General features: G+C 34.3%; 1 protein-coding gene across 3 annotated transcripts in view; it reads left to right on the top strand.

Annotated features, from left to right (window-relative positions):
• LOC110109788 (translation factor GUF1 homolog, chloroplastic) overlaps positions 1–15,243 on the top strand; it is a 37,488-nt gene that overhangs the window by 10,100 nt on the left and 12,145 nt on the right. For all 3 annotated transcript variants that reach the window (XR_003701630.1, XM_028697303.1, XM_020840989.2), the window contains 6 exons: positions 4,552–4,608; positions 4,790–4,855; positions 9,068–9,130; positions 10,675–10,719; positions 10,832–10,932; positions 12,886–12,982. Coding sequence is in view for 2 of the 3 variants with exons in the window: in XM_028697303.1 (XP_028553136.1) it covers positions 4,552–4,608; positions 4,790–4,855; positions 9,068–9,130; positions 10,675–10,719; positions 10,832–10,932; positions 12,886–12,982 (429 nt within the window). In the remaining variant the exon portion in view is untranslated. The remainder of the gene's footprint in view (positions 1–4,551; positions 4,609–4,789; positions 4,856–9,067; positions 9,131–10,674; positions 10,720–10,831; positions 10,933–12,885; positions 12,983–15,243) is intronic.

The following is a 15,243-nucleotide window of genomic DNA, read 5'->3' as shown; positions in this document are numbered from 1 at the left end:
TGGGTTGAGACGTACTGATGACTCCTTAAGATAGCTCTAAAATCTAGTTGGAAGATCCACCAGATCAAGCTAGATGAATCTTAAACATGGTTTCATATTGAACCTTTGACTTAATATACCATAACTTACTATCTACACTTAGATTTAGTATTGGAGGCAAAAGTATTTCTAACATGGGATATATGATTTTTTTACTATTTATTTTTTTTATATGTTTAGTATCTGAGATAAAAGTGTTTTCTGATATGAGATGTATGATTTTTCTACACACTCAGGTTCAATGTGAACATACTATATGCTCCACTTTGGTAGTCAAATACTATCCTCTCTGTGGAACTCTAATTTGAGTTTTAACAAGATTAAATACAACTGTAAAATCTATTCAAATGTTTTAACCTATTAGCTAAAAGAAAGTATATTAATATCCCACTACAAGGTCACTCAAAGATAAAGTAAAGATGCAACTCAATTTATTTGATCTTTTATGGTGATATGTTCACAACCCAACCTTGGTGTTTGGAATATCGAGACAAAAATAGACGAGAGGATAAAATTTTAAAATACATCTACTAACATTTAATAATATAAAAGCATGTTCATAAGTTTTCTTTATAATAACAACTTTAAATACATAATTTTTTTTTTTAAATTTTATTATATTTCCAAAATAACTACAGATCTGCTATAGTTATTTCAACATCCATAAATTTAAAATACTTGTTACTTGTAGCTCCTCATTGGCGTTGCATAAACTCCATTCTCTCACATTCAGATCACAAATTTTTTCCTCTATATGTTTATTTTATAACAAGTGTGGGTTATAAATGTTATTCAATGGGTATATCACAGTTCTAAATCATATTAGCTCAAATGAAAAAAAAACGTGCATGCTAGTCATCATTTTAAATTGTAAGGAAATCATAGAATGTTTTATCATTTGAATAACAATTATGACAAAAAAAATGCTTAAGGGTTAAAATGATATACGTATATGGAATTACAACATAAACCTTGCTTTTAAGAGCCTCAACATAAATTGAGCTTATCATATCTTAATAAATACTTAATATACATTCTTCTTTGGAGCATCATCTATTCACAAATCTAACTCACCCTTGAATGATATGAGCCTAGTCAGCAAAGCGGGGTATGCATCCGGTACACTATTGTCTGAGATGGAAAGACGCCTGATATATCCCTTGCAGTCGGTGCAACATGGCATATGTCATACTTCTATTATTGTCTAAGGTAGAAGATAAAAGTCTTGAATGTGTGGGTATATTAGTGACCCCAACTGTTACCATAAGAGGTGACTCTCATCCTTCAACATTCACATTCAAACATTCATTTATATATATAATTTTATTTGCATTTTTCTTAGCATACAATATGATTTTATGAGGAACCGTTGCATAATATAATAAACCTAGTTGTTGCGAAGTGTTGAGACACATACTTTATTTATTCTAATATGAATAATCATTTTCTATTGTGATAGATAAATCAGTGTAAACTGTTTACTGTTATGGTATGATAAGAATAAATCATTTTATATATATAGATGAATAGGAATTATAACCATATAATTAAATGCAATCTATCTAGAAGAAAGGAAACATTATACTACTTGGAAATATAATCACCCACATCGAGATTTGTAAGTACTATTCAGTAACCTCATCACTTAGTCCGTATATGTCAGCTCCTTTAACATCCTTTAATCATAAAAAATTCACATATATGATATCTAATTCGATTAATTTATATAAAATCCTCTTTTTAATTTTATACTTCTCTTTTTCATATTCCTCTCCTTTCCTTTCCTGACCTAATAATATTTTACTTAAGCCTAGTTTATTGTTTAACATAGTGTAGTGATTTTACAAAAAAAAAAAAAAAAAAAAAATTTTAAAAAAAAAAAAAAAAAAAAAAAAAAAGTCGTGATTTTACAACTATAATTGCATAGAATTATTTAAGTTGTTTATGCTAACTAATTTGTTTAAACCATATATATATATATCTTACTATTTAATTTTATTTTTATTCTATTCAACTATATAATTCATATTTAATTAATTTATACTTTTTATTCAAATACCTAACCATAATTAATGTTTTCAAATGTTTAATTTAATGCTGAACATATTCTTAGAGTAAACTTAGAATTAAATTTAACTCCATTTTTTCTTCAGTAAATTAGTTGATTAATTTATTGCAACTTCTTTATTAAATTTTAGATTTTTAATTATGTCCTAATATGAAAAATAATGTATGTCATATGTTCATATTTTAACCATCAGATTTACTTGACAAAGTCTTAAATTTTCTGATTTATACATTCCTCAATTATTTTTCTTCTTCTTCTTCATTCCTTCCTTTTGCAAAATCAACTACTTCCTCCTCTTCAAAACCCTAATAAAATGTCTCTGTAAATTAAAAAGAACTAATTTTAGAATTTCTTGATCTGATGGGAGAAAGGGCTTAATAATGCTTATATTCAAGTCGTTAATGATATGTATGCTGGAGTTGTTATTTGTGTTCAAACATAAGGTGGTTTGACCAATTATTTTTTTTATTTCAGTTGGATTACATTAAGAATCGGCCTTAAGCACATTTCCGTTAATGTTCTTACTAGATATTTGTAAGAGAATATACCATGGTGTATGCTTTTTGCTGATGATATTTTTCTTGTTGATAAGGCTAGAGAGAGAGTTGAAGGAGAACTTGAATTAAGGAAGTCAACCTTAGAGCTTAAAGGTTTTTGTTTGAGTAGATTTAGAATCGAATTCATGGAGTATACTTTTAATAGTAATAAATATAGTGGGAGGATTGTAATTTTGAGCCATCAAATCATTAAAAAGAGTACACATTTTAGATATCTCGGGTCTATTATACAAAGGTGATGGTGAAATAGATTGGGATATTATTAGTAGAATTCAAGTTGGATGGTTAAAGTGGAGGAATGCATCGGGCTTGCTGTGTGATAGAAAAGTCCACCTCAAATTTAAGGGAAAATTCTATAAGATGGTAGTGAGACCTGCAATGCTTTATGGTGCAGAATGTTGGCTATTAAAAGTTAAGCATAATATTAAGTTAAGTGTAGTAGATATGAGGATGCTCAGGTGGATTATTGGCTTCACTCTTAGAGACGTGATACGAAACGAGCATATATGTGAAAATGTTGGAGTAGCTCTAGTGGAAGATAGGATTAGAGAGAGTCGCCTTAGATGGTTTGGTCACATTAAACGGTGGCCTTCCGATGACCTGGTTAGGAGCGTAGATGTATTAGATTTGACTTATGTTAAGAAAGGTAGAGATAGATCTAAAAAGACTTGGTTAGAAAATATTAGAAATGATTTTTCTTTATTAGATTTAAATAGGAATTTGACTCTTAACAGGAGAATGGAGAAAAATGATTTGTATAGATGACCCCACGTAGTGGGATAAAGGCTTGGTGTTGTTGTTGTTGTTGTTGATGGGATAGAGGTCTAGACTAGATTTTTAAATATATTTATTTTCATGAAAGAAAAAAAGGAAATCTAAATTAGCTTTTAGTTTACCTTAATTCAAGTCTTAGAGGAGGAACAATAATGAGTTTCCAGCTCCTTGAATCGACTTCATTTTGTAATAATCCGGAATATGAATTCACATTTGGTGACGACATAGAACACCGGTGGTGGGGAGAAATAGAAGATGTCATTTTGAGATCCCCAATGGCTATAGACAAGAGATTCATATGAGAAAATAGAATTAAATGATCTTCTACTTGAGCTTCCAAAGAGAAAGGTTCACATTTTGCTTAGCATCCTGTCACGCTCAAGAGCTCATTGAGGTTGGTTTCTTCTGTCTGGTGCATGCATTCACAAGTTCTCGCTTGGTCTTATGCTCTCTCTCTATTGCTTATTTAAGTGGGACTCTTTAGTTACTCCACAATTTCCACTAATACTAGTCAACGCTCCATCATTCAAATCTTTATTAACTTCAACATAATTTTTACTTTTTTTTACCTTAATGTGCATCAAATCAATCCTCATGACACAACTGTTTCAAAAAACCAATTCCGACTTATAGATTATAAATTGGGTGGGCGTAGCATGACTCATGTTATCTTTTCTTACAGAAAATTATGTGCGTTCAACAGCTTATGCCAATTGGTGAATAACTCATCCTGTTTATTGAGAGTGCATCCTCATCTAATGTTTAAGCTAGTTAATAAATATATTAACGTGCATATGTCCTCTTCTTTGTATGGTCACTGCAATACTTTTGTATTTTCCATGACTCTTACCGCCATTTTTTCATCCAATGCTGGTATATTCTTGGCAGAGAACATTTCTTAGAACCTGGTTACTCAGGTTTTAATAATTTCTTGTAACTTCTATCATGAACTATAACTGGAAAGCTTTTTAATGTACCCTTTGGCAGGCTTTGACCACCTGTGCTTGATTTTGCAAGAGAATTAGCTCAATTCTTAAAATCACGAGAGTATTCGCTGCTTATGTTTGCATTCTTTGCTTATCTCATTGAAGCAATCTACAAATTGGTGTATAGGTATCACGATCTCTTGCAGCTTGTGAAGGAGCCCTTCTAGTTGTAGATGCTTCTCAGGTGCACTTTCTTTCCTTTTACCAGTAAGTTTCCGCAGCAGTTCTCAATCTCTTAAATAGATTATATGCTATGGTTTAGTGCTATTCCTAACTGAGTAGTTAGTTTGAATCTCATTGCTAATTTGTTCAGTTTTTCCAGTTTATAGCATATACTGACCTCCCGTTGGCTTGTTTTAATTTAGGGCGTAGAGGCTCAGACATTGGCTAATGTTTATCTCGCTCTAGAAAGCAACCTAGAAATTATACCTGTGAGTAGTTTCTATAATTTCGCTTTATATTTTTTTTATGTCATAATTTTCCAATTTTGGTTCTCCTTCATGGGCAGCATGCTTCATTTTGTACATTCTGAGTGGTATTCTGGTTTTATATTTGCTAATTATTCGTAAGCCATAGCATTCTAATGCTTATGAAGTCAAAATATTTTCTGTCTAATTTTGACTTATGTTACTTATAGCTTTTTTTTTTAATGTTACTTATAGCTTGAAGCTTAGATTTCATTAATGTAAGTCATCTTTCTTGTGTTTGTCATCATGAAACTGCTTTGAACGCCTGGCTTTAACGGTTTAACCTTCAGGAGTTTTCATGCTTTGCTTTATGGGGTGCTGTATATGCCTGCTTATATGATTAGTTAACCAGAAAAGCCACAAGAATACTATCAAGAGCCTATTGTTGTCCAAATTTTGTTGTCATCTCTGGACAGTGTTAAAAAAAGTACTAATGCAGTTATAATCTGTTTTGCATAGAGATTATAAATGATACAATGATAAATTATTTGTGTCTTATGTTAGTTCATAACTCGATCTACACTTTCACAAAGAACCAATGGACATTATAACTTATGCTCAAGAATTAATTAACCTTTAGGTCATGCAAATTTTGATGGGAATGGATAAGAGTAGCTGGTTCATGCTAATATTGATCTGAAAATATTCAACTAAAATAATTTACTCGTTTTCTCCACTTTTTCGAGGTCTAAAGGTTCATCTAAAAGAAACACAAGTTGATTTTAAACTTCTCTTTTTAAAAAGCTGGACACCAATGTGTTTCACCTTAAAGTTTACAAGATGTTTTGGGCTTGAGCTAGGCATGGCTATGGTCTGACTTGTTTCCTGTAGAAGTTAGGTTTTATTGGAATCTGAAATGAAATGTTGTGCTCAAATAAAAAAGTGTGAGGCGAGATAGGCTTTTGTTTAGGTTGATTGTACGCAGATTTGGAAAATTACCTTGTGTTCTTATCCAAGCTGGTTCTGAATTAATGAAGATGGGGGTGGGTAGAGTGGAGCTCGATAAAACTGGTTAATGAGCATTATTGGATAGCTTTGTTCACTTATTTATTGTATCGTCATAATGTATATATTCAATTTGATATAATATTGATGTCATTGAATTTATTGTGTCATTTAATGTTTAATAAAGTTAAAGTTGCTCATTAATTGTATCTAGTTATCAACTATAAATTTTATCATGAATCCACTCATGTTTCATTTCTTATTGAAGTTAATGAGTTTATAAAATTTAGGCCAATTTACTAAATATTCAAAAGTGCTTGAAGGAGGGGTGCCAAGATTATAGGACATTTATAGAAATACTAAAATAAGGAGCTCATATGAATAATTCAAAGGACAATTAAATAACAAACTATTGTTATTATTCATGTTAGTGCATTAATGTGTATTGTCACATTGAAAAAGAAACATACCAATACTTCAAGGGTTCTAATCTGCTTTGAAAATTGCCCAAATTACTATGAAACCCAAGATGCATTCTTTTTAACTAGTTGTAATATGAATGTGCCCTCGTGCCCATGAGGCTCCTTTGCCTCAAAATTATAACATTAATTTGATTAATTAGACATATCAATCAAGGATCATTGTTGATTCGTAGTTGACCCAAGGGTTCTAGTGAGTCACAACCTTAATATGTATGGTATAATTCGCACTTCATCGACATCAAACTTTAATCACCTGGGCCTTCTATGTTTTCAAAGTTAAAAGTCCCACTTCTGGGCTTTTTACGAAGGTTGTAAATTCCTTTCATATGCCTTCTTAGGGTTGTAAACGCCAACTCAATTAATAGGGTTGATACAAATCTATTGAGCCCATAAATCTAAATCTTACTTACGGGTCTTCTTTGCATTCAACATTGTAAGTCCCATTGGTGGTCCTTTCCCATGCTAAAGATTTTAAGTCCTACTTTTGTGCCTTGTTTTGGATATAAGCCACAATTTAATTAATAAAATTAACTCCTGTACTAGCAAGTTTCTCAAATCAATCAAATAGCAAGAACGACCAACTTTCATGCTAGTAAATTCATAATTCTATTGCAAAATTTACCAAAACTCTACTCGTCAGATGTGCTTCATTTACTCTGAAACTCATGAGTTATCTGATGGTCATGCCATGCCTTCAAGTTTTTATTTGTCCTATCAAACACATTTAAATGGTAAGTGGCCATGTTGTGTACCTCTAAACCATTTAGTTAAATTTGTGCACCAAGCCCTCTGTCAATGAGATAATTACTGTTAATCTTGAAAGCACATCTTTGACATGTATTTAAAAGAGAAACTATTTGAGATACAAGAGATATGACAACTTTTTTTTTTAGGAGAGAGATGTGGCGACTTTTATTTAGGGGTGTCAATATTTGACAAGACTCGAAAATCCAACCCAAATATTTCAGGTTAGGGTCAACCCGTTTGGCAGACGGGTTGGGTTCAGGTTCAAAAAATCAATCCGTTTGAAAAATCGGGTTGGGTCTGGGTTAACCCTCTAAATCGAAATTGACCTGGATTTGACCCAATTCCCCCGCCCAGATCCGATTCCTTCGCCAATTCGCCTGCACTCGTGAAGGCGTGGTCCTGGCTCCCCCACGCGTAGGCCTAGGCTAGGGACTAAGGTTTGCTTTTCCTCTTCTCTCACTATTGTTTGCCTCCTTCAATGACGTTCCTTCCTGTCGGGTCGGAACTCATGACAGCTGAGCTCGTTGTTCGGTTCTACAGTTGGATCATAAGCAATGACGACGATGGGAGGGAGCTCGCCGTTCTGCTTCAGCGCTTCTACAGTTGGATCGGAACCAACGACGATAATGGGAGTCGGGAGGGTCTCGTTGTTCTACTTTTGCAGTTGGATCGAAAGCAACTATGATGACAGGAGGGAGCTCGTCGTTCTGTAGTTGGATTGGAAACAACGTCGACGACAAGGGGAGCTCACAGTTATGCATTTGGATTGAAAGTAATGACGACGACGACGGGAGTTGGGAGGGACTCGCATTATGGTTTCATATCGGGTCGGGTTAGGGGTGTAGTCTAATTTGGATAATTCCTAATTTTGGATTGCAATAATTTAGTTGGTCTTTGAATTCAAATTTCCCCAAATTTGAAAATTTAAATTCTTTCAAAAATTATAAAATCTATTTAAGGAAAGTTTTCAAATTTCCCTCCATTGGATTTTGAATTAATTAGGATGACTTAATTCATTCTAAATCCAACCCTCAAAATTAAGGAAGCATTAAAGCCTCCTTAATTCCCTCCCTCTCACCCCTAGCCGCCGGCCTCATCATTCTCCTCCTCCCTCCAAAACACAAATCACATCTTGAATTCTTGCCATAATATTTTCCTCTTAGTTTAGAAAGGTTTAATTTCAAATGTCAAAGCATTTTGAATTTGAAATTCCTTTCCTAATTTAAGAGATCTATTTTTGGAAAGCTCCTTAATTAGCTCCTATTTGAATTTTAAATGAGAAAGGATTTAATTAAATCTTTCCTATCTCATGAATCTAAATTAGGAAGCTTCTTTTAATTCTCCAAATCTCCTCAAATTTCCCTCCATTGGATTTTGAATTAATTAGGTGCAACCGAGTCATTCTTCTGGAAATCTTTCCATATGGCAATGTCTCTTCTTGGAAAGAGTTTAATATCCCTCACTGCTGCTGGCCGAAATTTCTTAAGGCTCATGCATTGATTTCCCTCCACTAAATCCTTCCCAAACCCCTTACAACGTTGAGTTTCCTACCTCCCAAGCCTGCATCCAGAAAATTCCAGCCGTTGCCCTTGCATCCACAACAACTGGAAGTCTTATAACTGCTGTTTTAAGTAGACCAACCTGCTGTCCACCTATTCCTTTCAGCCCAAACTGCTATACCCTCGACGAAGAAGACTTCCTTTGCTATGTGGCACTTTCCCGGACCCAAAACAGCAGAGTCTCCCATGAACCCCCATACCCGTTATACATCATTTACTCTTATGTTTTGGTTAATGAAACCTTACCTATACTCTTGGTCTATGCAATTGAGCTGTTTGTCTGTACTAGGACATATTCATGACTCCATGAATATATGAGTATCTGTAAAAACATCATTGCCTTGCTAAATTTTGTTTCTGAATATATATTTCATCTGCCCATACTTCAATGATTTTTCACGCTGGTTCTTAAACTGATCAAATTTTAAATTTGTGTACTTTAGGTGTTAAACAAGATAGATTTACCTGGTGCCGAACCAAATCGCGTTGCCAAAGAGATTGAGGAGGTATGTTTTTGAGTATTCTTAATTTGAATTCATGGATGTATTATTTAGCTTCTCCTCCTACTGCAGCTTCATATATATTTTGCAAATTCACTTTCATAAGTAGAAGTACATGATTCCATATCATCTATGCTTTAATTAGGTTTTAAAAAATGCTGAGAAGCTCGCTTCATACTTTAACGTTATTTCCAGGTTATTTGGATCATTGGCGTGCCAAATTGCAGAAAGGAAATTGACATTTTTATCAAATTGAGGAGATATTATTAGAAAAGCTAAGGTGTTAGTGGATGCTATATTTTCAAGTATGCAATTGATGCTATGGCATTTGATTTCTGACATAAGCAAGCATTTACCTTAAATTGATGTTACTTCTTGGTTGTATGGATCATCGGCATGCTGAAGTGCCTGAGAGGATCATATTTTCATTAAATTGAGGGGGCACTCATCATTGAAAAGCTACAAAAGTTCTAGAAGAGATTGTTTATCGAAGCCATGTTTTTATTTTATGATTCTTGGCAGATGAGGTAGGGCCAAGTCTGCCAATCTGACACAACATTAAAAGCCAATCCTAATGTCCTAATTGTCTAAAAGTTCTTCAGAACCAAGTTCGAGCAACCAGGATGAGGGTTGGCCCAGTAATGGAGCATGAATGCTGTCGGCTAATAGTAAGTTTAGAGGTTCACTTAGTGCTCCTTTAGCACTTTAATATAGCTATTAGCTGGGATTGAAGTCATTCCTCAGATCGGTGATAAGAAGTTATTGTAGGAATCATGAACCCCAGAGTATGCAACGAAATTATGTTAGCGACTTAGACAAAAACTACAATTATGTAGCGACTTAGACAAAAACTACCACATTGCATATAATCATAATCCCAAAAGGTTAACTCTCTCTCAAAAAAAAAAAGGGTAACTCTCAAGCCAGTGAATCCCATATATGCAGCTAAGTGAAGTGTTCTGGATTTGTATCATTCGAAGGACAAAAATTCTAGCTGCTGTAGTAAATAGGTAAAAAATAAAATCAATCACAAAGATTTCCTGGGTATCCAAAACCAATGCCTGGCTAATCAAATATGGTCTCCATCTTGCCATAGGGATCAGTCCCATTAGCAACCAAAGTCCTGCAAAGAACTGGCATAAGCAACTCCCATGCTTCATTTAGCCTGAAATTGTTCTTCCTGTTGTTTATGATAAACCTTTATTTAACCTAGTCCCATGACTTGAGAAACAAAGACTTGTGAAATTTATCTTACTTAGCAAATTGCCGCACCTAGTTTATCCTCTATCTTTATCTGTTTGAGACATCGAGAATATTGCACTCCCTTAGCTTCTTTTTTTACAAGCATAATTCTGAAAAATCTCAATTAATCATTGAAAACACTGCTAGACTATTGGGCTGTTGGAAGTCTGGCGGTTGAAGGGCCTGAATATATTCGTTTTACTATTAATTGCATCATCATGTACGGATCATGCAAGTAAATCATAATTGCATTGCAAATTATTTTCCTACCTATTATTTTACTGATCAAGTTGATTTTGATTTTGCAGATTATTGGGTTAAATTGTAGCAATGCAATTCATTGTTCAGCTAAGGTTTGTTTTTATTGTGATGTGTTCCTGGTTCTGGTGGAAACTAGTTTATCTTTGTTTATTTTAGGAGTATAGAATTGATTGTTCCATGCCTATAATACAAAGTCTGGTTCAGGAGGGAATTGGTATAGCAGAAATTCTACGTGCAATTGTCACAAGAATTCCTGCTCCAAAGGACACCTCAGGAAGTCCCCTCAGAGCTCTAATATTTGATAGGTGCATTTATTATCTTCTTAATTGTTTCTGCTTCTAATTTCACATCTTTTATTAACCTCTGTTTATTGGAAAATTCTACGTACACAGTTGTGGTATGTCTAGTACTTATATTTTGCTTTCCGGTCAGAACTAAAGTGCATTTTATTTGGTTGCCCCTGAAAGAATATCTTGACCATGTAGTAATTCTTATCTAGTGCAGTCTGTGCTTCATTTTCATAGTTTATAAATTCAATTAATTGAAACTAGACCCTTAGAATTTTTACCATGCAGACCTAACAATCTAAGCTATCTATGTTACAGTGTATTACGAATTATTTCATTATTAAATAGTGATTGCAGATGGTTCAAGAATCTGAACAAATGCTTCATGTGAATTCTTTCTAAATTATCCACCAGCATGCACATCCCTTAATTGCAATGATATTTAGAACCTCCTAAGAGCAATTTGCTTCCAAAAAGAAATCTAGAGGAAGCACACGAAGTTATTTAGGCATACCCCTCGTTCATTTAGAGGCTGACTTAGGGAGCACGGTGGAATACTTAGTGCGGAGGAACAAAGGCAGTTAAAGAACAGGGAAAAGAGTAATTCAAAAAAAGGAAATTTTTGGTGAGAGATTAAAGCAAAGAAGATGAGAGAGCAAAATTTTTCTTTCTTGGTTTTCTACTTTTTTTATTCAGCCTCTACGGAGTACCTGTGGATTTTAATGGGCTTCATTTTGTAAATATTTTTTTATGCTTTTCTTTTAAAAACCACTACATATAAAATAATTGATATTTGTGAAAATCGCGTAGCATAAAGCCTTTGTGCGTGCACCTCCTCTATTACTTCACAATCATGGGCAACACACTTGCAAAGTAGTTTGTTCATTTTAGTTAGAGAAGCGACGACCACATTTCCAAAGACAACACAACTCTGCAACCACACAAGATTATCAAATGAAGCCCGAGCCTTGAGCAGACTTTTTAAATTATCTTAACAATATTAGGCTATAGCAATGTTTAACAGTTGGGTGGATCAACAAGGTTTACTCAATAAAATGAGGTCTTAGCAGATCTTTCTCTCACTCATGTACATGACTCGTGTCCTTCCTTCTCCTTTTACTAATCAATAATAATTTTTAAGTAGTTCTATCATTTTGTTCTTGCTTCTGTGCTGTATACTTAATGCAGAGCAGGATGTCAATAATAAGACAAGCTAGACTGGGAAGAACTGAAAGCTGGCGTATTTATTGCTCGAATCTTGAAATATATTGATGATAGTTTGCTATCTTAATTTTGTTCCCTTCCTTTTGTATTTAGCTTTATCATGTGGCCATTTTTCTCATCTAGAACTACATATGTTAAAGACTAGTTTGTATTGCTATCTAGATTTGTTTGTTTGAAGGATTTTCTGAATAAGATGTTGACTTAGTTTCAGGTAGCGTATAGATACAGAAGAGAATGGTGGAAATCTCTTAAAATCATATTGAAACTTTGGAAAAAAAGTTTAAAAGCTGTTGTTATGAGCCAAAGATGAAGCTATGGTTTCTTGAAAACAAAGATCTTTTTCATTGTTTTCTCACCCTTCTAGCTGCCTAAATCTACATCAAGATCTTAAATTTTTGAAGTCTTTTGAGGGCATTAAAATCTGTTCAAACCGGGTAGTTTTGTAGACATTCAGCTCCTAATGCTCTTAACCTTCAAAGGGGATCCTCATGCACACTGATGCAGGCAGGAATGCTGCTGGACATAAACCAACCCTGGAGCATTTTCTATTTTCTCCGTCATAGATGGAATTTTTTTGTTTTATTCTGTTCATGGATTCATGCTACTGGTTCTTTATTTATGACTACATGATATCATGCTGCAACTGTAGAATTTACCGATGGTGAACTGTTCTATTTTGCATCTGGCTCTATTTACCAGTTAAACGTTAAACATTATTTTCTTCTTCTATGCTTTCTGTTTGTGTAGCTACTATGATCCATACAGAGGCGTCATTGTCTATTTTCGTGTTGTTGATGGAACTATAAAGAAAGGTGATAAAATATATTTCATGGCTAGTGGGAAGGTAAGCATCTCAAGTCCCTTTGCTTTATTAGTTCATCACTTGGTGTCCTTCCATAGGCTCACTTATATGCTAGAATTTCTTAAGAATGCAATTTATTTATTTTTTGGAGAATTTCCAATATATTTATTACTTATTATGTAAAATGTTAGGACTTCAAATCTGTAAAAGATAGAGTATTTAAAATTAATTGTTCAGAGATCGAGTTTGTGGTATGTATATTTTATTATTTGTGATGTCAACATTTATCATTCAATATTATTGAATGATAAAATGATACCTAGGTATGATAGGGTTCATTATTTTTGATCTATGATATAGAAGAATAGGAATACTGATGAGGATTTAGTTTCTAAAGTTTTTGCCCAGTGGTTAAAATGTAGAGATGCCTTTGAAACATTTTGTGATAAGAGGATATCATGAATATTTATATGCAAATTTTATAAAATTGCAACTAGGCCAATGATATTGTATTTGTCTGAGTTTTGGTTCAATGAGATTGTTAAGGTGAACCTATAACAAAATTAGAAATAGTAGATTTATGTCTAATTATATTAGAGAAAATGTGGGAATAATATTTATTAAAGATAATGCAATTGAAAGTAGATTCGAATGGTTATACAACACTTACGAGAAACTAGTGTGGATTCATAAAATCAATCATAAGTTATTGGGATAAGGCTAATGAAATTGATAAAATCATTTTATAAGGATAATTTCTTCTAGGACGGTATTGCCCAAAATGATTAAAAAGTGTTTTGGTTACATGGCTTGCGTGGTTGATTATATATTATAAATATATTTCAGAACTTGTAAATTTAGAAAATTTGATCATTAAATGTTGGTTGGTGGGTATTCCATTTTTACTTGTGGTAGGGTTTTTGGTGGGTGCTTGCATATAGATTTTAGCTGGAAGATATAATGACACTCAGATAAGCCTATCCTGATGGTGTCAAATTAATTGACTTTAAAAAAAAAATTGGAAGGATTTTGTTGTCAATTTTGGAAGGATTTTGGTAGATTTTCAAATTTGGAAGAGATGATGAAAAGATGTTAGAGTTTCAAGCTAAGATGACATCATCAAAGGCAAAGACGCTGTTGACTAGACAAGGACCCGAGGAAAACCCTAATATAGGGACGATGAGGGAGGATCGGGAGATTACAATTTTGAGGGATGAAGAGGAGATGCCACCTTTGGAGCCACTTCCAAGGAGGGGAACTGATGAAGGGTATGGCCGGCGAGGAAATTGGGATGGTGAATATTGGAGGTCTGATTTTGGGGAGAGGGAAACATAGAGGGATCAAAACACCAGCTATACTGGAGGATGAAGAAGCAATTGAGGCGGTAGCGATCCTAGAGTGAGAAAGTTGGAGATGCCGGTTTTTGAGGAAGAAGATGCTCACGGGTGGATTTATCGGGTGGAGTAATATTTTGCTATAGATGGGTTTACAGAAGATGAAAAACTCATGGAAACTGCTCTATGTTTGAAGGGGAAGGCTCTGTCTCAGTACTAGTGGAGAGATTTGCGAGATTTGATCCGATCATGAAGGGAGTTTAAATATTGTCTATTAGAACTTTTTTGAACCAGTCGGGAAGGAGATTTCTATTAACAGTTCTTTGCTATGGTGTAGGAGGGGATAGTGATAGAGTACCTGGAAAATTTTGAGTACTTCTCAAACCGATTGGGAAGGTAGTCAGAGATTGTGGTAGAGGGGAACTTTATGAAGGGGCTCAAGCCTAATATTAGAGCAGCTGTTTGAGTACCGAGACCACGTGGCTTAGGGGAGGATATGGAGTTAGCCCAGTTGGTGGAGGATAAGAATTCTTTGGAGAGGAGTAGCCATAACATCAGTTCGGGAGTCTCCTACCACACGACCACTATATTTTCGGACCAAAAGGTGCAAATGGTGCCTAATCAAAAGGAAGCTCCGAGGGATAAAGGTCATGGAGTACGACGAGGGGAGACTTCAAGAGGTTGACTGAGTCAGAAATTCGGGAGAAGATGATCAAGGGTTTTTGCTTTAGGTGTGATGAGGAGTTTGCTCTAGGCCACCGTTGTAAGGACCATTAGTTACAACCTAACAGTCTGCGATGAGGAGGAAGATGCTGCAGAGGATGAATAAGAGAAGGAAGTAGATGAAGATGGTATACTAGTACATTGTTTACTTCAATGTTGTGGGCTCCGAAAATTCGGCCTCGGCCTCCGCTCGCTTTTCTTATTCGGCGAGGGAGTTTTAACGAACTAAGTTCCGAGGTAAATTTT

The sequence above is a fragment of the Dendrobium catenatum genome, unplaced genomic scaffold (assembly GCF_001605985.2).
Source record: "Dendrobium catenatum unplaced genomic scaffold, ASM160598v2 fragScaff_scaffold_911, whole genome shotgun sequence".
In the NCBI taxonomy this organism is placed as follows: domain Eukaryota; kingdom Viridiplantae; phylum Streptophyta; class Magnoliopsida; order Asparagales; family Orchidaceae; genus Dendrobium; species Dendrobium catenatum.
The sequence above is the reverse complement of the archived record's forward strand: the minus strand, read 5'-3'. Positions and strand labels throughout refer to the sequence as shown.